Here is an 8,111-nt window from a genome sequence, read left to right on the forward strand (position 1 = left end):
ACTGGCTCAGTGTTTTGTGAGAGATACTACAGCTCTTTCTGGTCAGGATCAAGCATAGTTTGTCGTATCATTTTTTGTAGTTGTGGATGTGCACCCTGTGGAAGGTTTTGACAAATTAAGAATCGTTACGCTACTGATATAACATCTTACTATGATGAACAGCTCTCATAACCTTCAGTAAAAAGCTTCTCCATGGCTGGTGTGAATATTCAGTAGTGGGGAGAACACAGGTCCCACAGCATTCCTGGAGTTTTTTCTGCCACAAAACAGCACAAAACAAACAGTTGTACAGATTTTTCCAAAAACTCCCTGTGAGTTCCCATGTTCTTTCATTTCTCTCTCTCACAGACAGTACATCTGTTCCTTTAGCAGTTGCTGGCAGACAAGACAAGTCTGGGTGCCAGCTAATACTATATGATCTTCTGCTGAATTCATTTTCCACTTTTAAAATTAAATTATGGGACAGATCCTCATCAGATTTAATACAGCATTTGCCTATTAACCAGCTGATGGTCTGGTCTTGTGCAGAGATTATTTTTCCTCTTCCTTTGGAGCAAGAAAATAACCAAAGAGAGTTAGATTTTTATCTGACATGTAAAGTCAATGAAAACATTGATTGCTTTTGCCTGATGCATCCATCGTGAGAGAAATTACTACAGTTTTCAAAATGAGCTAGAGAAAAAAACACATCATTAAAAAAAAGAAAACAAACAAAGATAGATTGTAAAAGATACTATAAATCTTTTATTTCTTTTTAGTCACTATGCAATGCCCTTCATTTTGAAGGAAATGGTACAATCAATGATCTGTACTTCTTTCTCAGGAAAAGAAGTGATCTTTGCACTAACAATTCAACATTTACCGACAAAAGACAGCTTACAGAAAAGGCTCATGGAGAAATAAAAAATCATTACTTTGTGATTACACTTGTTACTGTGAATGATTCTATGAATTGTTACAATACCAGAAACTTTGTGTATTTAAAGAAAGTTGCTAATTCAATATTAATGAAACATCTAAACCACTGCTGTTCGAAGTTACCCTGATCTCTTCTTTTCACTGCTAGGAAAAAAAAAAAAAAAAAAAAAGTCTGTAAGGTGGCCAAGTCAACACATACACTCAAACAACAGTAGCTTTCTTATAAATAGAAACTGCTGTTGGAAACAATGCATTTCCTACCTCTACTTAGTTACTCATCTCTGATCTGTTATAAAAAAATTAAAATTTTGTTTTCAAAAACTATTTGTTCCTATATGGCTGTTATAATTACGGTTGGTACAGTTAGTTGTCGGGAAAGCATGGGGGTGGCAAATCACTTGACAAAAACCCTCACACACCCAAGGACAGACCTTTGGTAAGACCCAACCCAAGGGAAAAAAGAAAAAGAAAATTATTATATTCAAAATATGAAATGTATTCATCCTACAATATCATCTATTTTAGTACTAGAAATAGGATATTGAATTTAAATTTAAAAAAGTAATAGTTTGCCTGGAGTTTCATTAATAGAAATAACTGAAAGTTTACCCTAAAAGTCTAGAATGCTGAGTCTGAAGAAAATATTTTTTCGAAGTAAGAAAATACGGTTTTTCAAATAGCTTTTGGGTTTCTTCCCCTGCCTACCTTGCTACCGGCTGCTACACTGGCCTGCTGAGCCCTAGAGAGTTGCTGTAATCAATACTTTACATTCACATAGAAGCAGGGATAACTTGAAATAGACCTCAGTGTAAATCCTTGTTCCCTACCATGGAAGGTGAATGTCTAAATTGTGTTTTTAAAATTACTCAATCAAGCGATAATTGTAGGTTTTACTATAAAGCCTTTTCAAAGACATTATTTGCATCAAACATACTAATACTCTGAGGAAATAAAACTGCTCATCTACATTTCCTAGCTGGATCTACATTTACACATCTGGGGATTAGTCTTGCCAGCCTTAACATATGCATAATGATATCCACAACAGTCCTCCTATCAGTAGCAGTAAGCATGGCCAAATGAGTAAATTCATATGGATGATTAAGTGTTTGCACAATCAAGGGTCTTTAAAAAAAGAAAAAATTTTTAAAATATTTAAAATGCAAGGCAAAGTTCAAGCATGACAAGACAGACAGATGTCAGAAAACAGTCTGCAGCATGATCATCGTCTTAGTTTACAGCTACCGCATAATACATCTCTCTAGCCTTTTGTCGAATCAGTGCTATCCCTGGGTGATTTCCAGGGGGAAACCAAGGCCAAAGTTTGGACTGGATTCCACAAATCTTGCTTGGTCAAGAGGCCCTTTTAGCAACAGCTTTCACAGAGCATGTGATTATGCAATGTCAGATTTTCCACACTCCTACTGGAGACCCGAGATTGAAATTCTAGGCTCTTACTCAGAAAGAAAGGTAAATATACACTTAATGTCAAGCACGTGAATAGTCTTAGTGATTGTCAAGCATCTCAAAGTAGGATCTTCAAACTTCAGTACAGGCTTAGGACCTTCACAGAGCTAGTTCTATGGAAGGGTCACACCAGAATTTCTGTATGTTCAAGAACAAGCTGCAGAGAAGAGCACTTTTGTCTATTCTTTTTCCTTCTTTTTCTTTTTTAATCAAAACTCTTGGCATAAGACATATACTCAAGAAAGCCTGTTTTCTTGGGAGATTTTTCTTTAAAATCAAGCTCTAGAAATGCTGCTCTAGTCTGCAGACAATAACTAAACACAGCAAAGACAAGAAACTAAGCAACTGCAATGTGCTTCTACAACAAGCCCTGTTCGCCCATTCAGCTCAGTACAGGTCCATAGCTTTAAAACCAGACTGCTTAGAAACGTGGTCAGTGGTGTTTAATAGCACCTATTAAATAACACTGCCTAATCAACAAGTAGGAAAAAGGACCCACCCATTAAAAATTCAACAGTTGCATCTCGAGCTGTTGAGATGAGGAACCACTGTATGAAGTAGCCCTCTACCAGACTAATATATATATATATATATATCTATCTTCCAGGCATCTTCCCTCCCCTATCATTTTTGCATACAACGGAATTGCAGGAGACTGCATAAACCCCCAGATATAACTGACAGAAATTTGAGTACTCCAAACATATGCACGTGTTTTAAACACAAAGCACCTATATCCTGGGTGCTGAAGAAATAGGTAGGTTTCATACTACAGTAGATGGCATAGCAGACTCTGCTTTGCTGTAGCGCAAGCTCCCCCCTCCACTCTTGGTTCTAGCAAGGCAGGACAAGCTCTGAGATTCTTTGCTTAGGCCTGTATGGGAATTTATCCCAAACAGCATGACCGGTACAGCGAAGCACTGAGATCAGCACAAGACACAATTTCATTTAGTCAAAGGAGCTTTGTTCTGCATTCTCCAGCAGATTTGGTCTCTTTTATTAAAATAAAAAATTAAAAAAAAAAAGAATAATAAAAAAAACCCACAGAAAACAAAGCCAGACTAGGCAGGATATATCAGACAGAGAGAAATGTCTCAGTGTCATAGCTCTGATGTTTCAGATGCAAGAGAAAAATATTTTCACAACTAGCTTACTGTATAGTATCCTGTAGATACATAATATTTGACAATTATAACAACTTTTATACTTTATGACCTAGAATATACTTCAGATCACTAATGAAAAATAAACCCATTCAAAGTACTGCAAAATAATGTGTATAACAATTTACTTTCAAACATAAGATGCAAGGTTCTTATGATGGAATTATTTTTTATCTTTCAAAAATATCTGTAAGAAAATACTATTTTACATACGTATATTACACAGTGAAATAAACTTTGTTATGTACAAGGTTTCAGTACTAAAGAAATAACAGCCAGGCATTTACTCATTGTCTAGATAACCTCAGTTCTGCTTCCTACCAGTCAGTACAAGAGAGACCTTCCTTCATTCTTTTTAGGACAATTTCAGTGATCATTTCAGCTTTGAGTGGTTACTGGTTGTTGTATAAAACCTGTGCGCAGATGCCCACATATTAACCCTATCACAGTTCAGGCATGGATAGTTGTTATGCTTTTAAAGCAAGGTCGCACATCTATTTGGGAACCACAGCAACTTGAGTACAGCTGAAGTGCATACTGAAGAAAAATGTCATTAGTACAGACACCTGAGCTATAGCATTCTAAGGGAGTTTGGTGTTAAATTCTCCTTTGGAGTTGGGCATTACACAGCCCCAAAATTAGAGCATGGGAATACAGTGTATTTTGCATAACTCTAGAAGCTGCTGGTTTCTCCTCCTGAAGTGAGCACAAAGCAATCTTTCACAGCACAGAAGCTTTTTTTCTAGATTGTGTGTTTCAGGCACAACAATACAAAGCTATTTAGGCTGTATTGTGCTTTTATATTCAGGGAAGTTGCTTCATATAGTCTTAACTAACCAGAGCCAGTATCTACTTATTCTTGAATGGCAAACTTTGCTCTCATCTCAGAGGAGGAAAGGACATGGAGTACTTTGCAGTATAACTGTAAACAACTGCAGGGAAGACTATTTACTATGCCTCAAGCTTACATCACACCGTTAATTTTATGATTTAAATGAACAAGCTTATTTTCAAGTTCAGTTCATCACTACTGTGTCCTAGGGGTAGGAATTTCACATTAGAAACGGCCTTTGAATCAGTGTTTGCTCACACTCTTAAGATCCATGGACAAAGACATGTCAGTATTGTATTTGTGGGAAAATAGTTCAACAGCTGCATCGTTGAGAACAAGTTCAGGGAATATCCAAGGCAGGTAGCACCTTACTCCCCCCTCATGCTTAATAAAGGGCTCGTACAACAACTCTTAAGGCATTTCCTTGCTAATGCTATAGCTCAGTGCATACCATGAAGACTTAGCAAAAAAAAAAAAGGGGGGGGGGGGAAGGCAAAAGTCCCAATGAAGTGGAAATTTGTTTGTGGTAAGGAAGGAAAAGAGGAACACCCAAATCCTGCCTATGCTGCCCTTCTATCCTGTGCTCCATCCTAGCGTTTCCTATGGCAGCTTTGTTTACTGTAGTGCATAACCTGTGATGGGCTCACGGCCAGGGCATCCAACCCACCCTCTTGAGGGACAGCTTGCTTGGACATTCTAGTGCATGTGACCAACCTGCTTCTACTGCCTCAATGTGTGCACCACTGTTATTGAGAGTTTTGCCATTTGCTTTAGGGGAATCCAAGCACCTCATGTGCTGGGGTTGAGCGTTGGCATAGTTCTGCACTGCCCTAGTATGAGTCCCACTACACACAAGCACACAGATTTCATGATCAGGATTGCAAGCTCCCTCCTCCCTTGGGACCATTCAGTGATAAATACATCCTCTGCTCTTGAAGCCATGCTGATAGCAGAGAAGGCACTCCTCTAGCCCACCTAGAAGTTCCTTTAAGGCAGCACTGGGCACATCAAAATCATTTCACTAAAATCAGTGGCAATTTCTCCCATATGCTTTTTTAGGGGGCTGGCTGAGAAGCCACAGAAGCCTTGCACCTGGAAATAGCAAACAGTTTGCTATAATGCCAACAGGAACCACAGCTGAAGAGAAACAGGGGCACAAAGGAAAACAAAGTCCTCATGCTTCTTTGCTACCCTAGGTAATCATGCACGCAGAACTAGGTGACCATAACCTGGAAGTTGTTGGCTCCTTCTTAATAGTATTAAATACCCCTAACTTCTGCTGATAAATAGATGTTAAAGGCATTTAGCATCCTATAGGGCCAGGCCTATTGGCAGACAGCTGATGGAAAGACTACGCACACAGAGGACAGAGAAGGGAAAGAAATGGGAGTGGAGAGGGGGTAGGATCGCCCTGAGTTTTATCCTATACAAGTCAGTGGTTTTAACCATCAAGCACTGAAGGAGTTAAGCACTAAAGCACAGACACTTAATCAGCTTTCCCCCTTCCTTTCACATGTGATTGGAATGAAGCTGCACTGAAGCAGCCCAAAGGGCTTATAACAGCTCAATTTCGCAGCCTTCAGTTTTAATCCCCATCACCCAGCCTAAGCAGCATGGTAGTGCTGAGGCTGCTACTCCACAGCAGTCCGAGCACCTGGATGATGATCTTCCTCCTCCTCTTCTTCCTCCTCCTCTGCAGCCTGCAGGTGGCTGGAGAGCTCCTGGATCACAGCAGCCCTACCAATCTGGTCATTTCTCCTCTTCTCCATAATCAGATCCTCTAGGCTCTGAAACTCCAGCGTGTGGCTGCGCTTGTCACCCAGCCGGATCTGCAATCGGTAGGGCTGCTTGCCTATGCGCAGCTCCCCGCCGATTTTAAATTCCCGCTTGCCATACCGGCACCAAGCAGCAAAACACTCCGAGTTTCTCCAGCTCAAGTCCCGATCCTTGCAGCCCACCTGCTCCAGGGCGTTGCGCACCACAGTGGCTGGGCTCAGGGGTTTGTAGCGGTACAGCCGGTTGGCAATGCGGCCCCGTCTGCCCTGGCTGGCATCAGTCAGGAAGCTGTTCACTACCTCCAGCCTGTGCAGGTGCACAACTTGAAAATCCCCAACATAGACTACCCAATGTGGATACTGGGCCTGGCACACAAACTCCACCAAGTCACCCGGTTTGCATCTATTCAACAGGTTCTCTGGCGTATAGGTGCTCAGGTGCCCCCCACCTCCTTCATCACCCTCCTCTGGTAGTGTATCCTCATCGGAAAAGCTCTTCCGGTAGATGCACTCGTCCCGGTAATAGACGGAGCACTCCACCTCATGCAGCTGGGGATCGTACGGCTGCAAGGCAGGATGCTCGCCTCCCAGATCGTGCACCGAATCCTGCTGCTGCTCCAGCTCATCGTCGTCATTTGAGAAGATGTAAGACACCCCGATCCTGGGCCCCTCATCTCTGTCCATACCTGTCGGGTCAGCCGTGGGAACTTCCTTGTAGTTCAAATGGGTCAGCTTCTCCACCTGGTTCCCCATGCCCGCTGCAATGACAAACAACGGGGCCATGAAGGCTGGGAAGGTGGCAAGAGAGGCAGAGGGAGGCACGCAGCGGTGACCCAGGGTGTCTGCGGGGGTGTAGAGGGAACAGAAGAGAGGAGGAAGGAGGGTGAGGAGGAAGGTGAGGCAGCACTGCCACCTGTTAGCCAGCAGGAAGGATGAAGAGGAAGGAGGAAGGTGCGGAAGCAGGCAGAAGAGGGGCAGGTACCGTGTCGGGCACTGTACCCCCCTCTCCTCCTCTCCCCAGCCTCGAGGTCCAAGTCGGTGGCGGCAGAGTTGCGCGCTCCCCCACCCACCGGGCCACCGGCCAGGTGCGCCTCCCTTCCTCCCCTCCTCCTCCTCCTCCCCCGTCGCCTGCAAACTTACCCGGCGGGGAAGGCTGCGCGGCGCCGGGAGCGGCTCTAGGGCGAGCTGGCGGCGGCCAGGGGGCTGCCGGGGCTGAGCGCGGAGCGCGGCTGGCGCATGGTCCCCCCGGGCCGGCCCCGCTCCGCGGCGCTGCGCTCCCCGCGCAGCAGCAGCGCCCGTGCGCCGCGCTGCCGGCACTCGGGGCTGTGCAACAAGCGCCGGAGAGGCACGGCCAAGGGGAGGGAGGCTGGATCCGGCTGCGGACGCCCGGCGAGCGCTCAGCCCCCAGCATTTAAAGAGGCAGCTCTTTTTTTTTTTTTTTTTTTTTTTTTTTTTCCTCCCCTGCTCTCCCTCCCCCCGCCGTTTCCTCCTCCCCGCACCTTTTCCCTTGCCTTTCTCCTACAAGCCCGGCGCTTTGCTCCCCTCCGAGGTTGATTTGCAAGCAGAGGGCGGCCGGGCGGGCTCTCGGTACCGCGACTGCAAGGCTCTCCGCGGCGCCTGGCCGCAGGAGTGTGTGTATACACACACGCACATGCACACGCACACATACACACGCACACGCACGGAGGTGGCTGCTGCGCCGCTGCTCCTTTAAGGGAGCGGTGCCGTAAAGCAGCCCGACCCGCCAGTTTGAGCAGCGCGGTTAGTAACTGGGAGCCGGAGTTTGCCCGGGACGGCACCGGGAGGCGATGCGGCCCTTCCCACCCTCTCCCCCCATATCCCCCCCCCCGGCGGAGGGGCGAGCAGGGGCGCCGCTGCCGAGGGGCAAGCGCCCGCCCGCAGCCCCTCTGCGCCGGCCGCTGCCCCCCGGGGGCGCCCGGAGCTGCCTCCTCGGGG

At 45.4% G+C, this 8,111-nt stretch overlaps 1 protein-coding gene across 2 annotated transcripts; it reads right to left on the bottom strand.

The window, feature by feature from the left end:
- Positions 1-717: 717 nt before the first annotated feature.
- Positions 718-7,781, bottom strand: LRATD2 (LRAT domain containing 2). 2 transcript variants are annotated; one of them, XM_062570622.1, is made up of 2 exons: positions 7,655-7,781; positions 718-6,913 (listed from the first exon to the last, which is right to left on the bottom strand). In XM_062570622.1, exon 2 carries the CDS (start codon positions 6,906-6,908, stop codon positions 6,012-6,014), a length of 897 nt encoding a protein of 298 aa, XP_062426606.1. In that variant the 5' UTR covers positions 6,909-6,913; positions 7,655-7,781; the 3' UTR covers positions 718-6,011. The 2 variants fall into 2 exon arrangements, with proteins under 2 accessions (XP_062426606.1, XP_062426605.1); XM_062570621.1 differs by lacking the exon at positions 7,655-7,781 and adding an exon at positions 7,296-7,400.
- Between the last annotated feature and the right edge of the window lie 330 nt (positions 7,782-8,111).

Source organism: Rhea pennata, chromosome 2, assembly GCF_028389875.1.
Source record: "Rhea pennata isolate bPtePen1 chromosome 2, bPtePen1.pri, whole genome shotgun sequence".
In the NCBI taxonomy this organism is placed as follows: Eukaryota; Metazoa; Chordata; class Aves; order Rheiformes; family Rheidae; genus Rhea; species Rhea pennata.

What these genes read in the sequence shown, in the direction of transcription:
- LRATD2 (XM_062570622.1), bottom strand. Translation starts at nt 6,908, where the DNA reads ATGGGGAACCAGGTGGAGAAGCTGACCCATTTGAACTACAAGGAAGTT.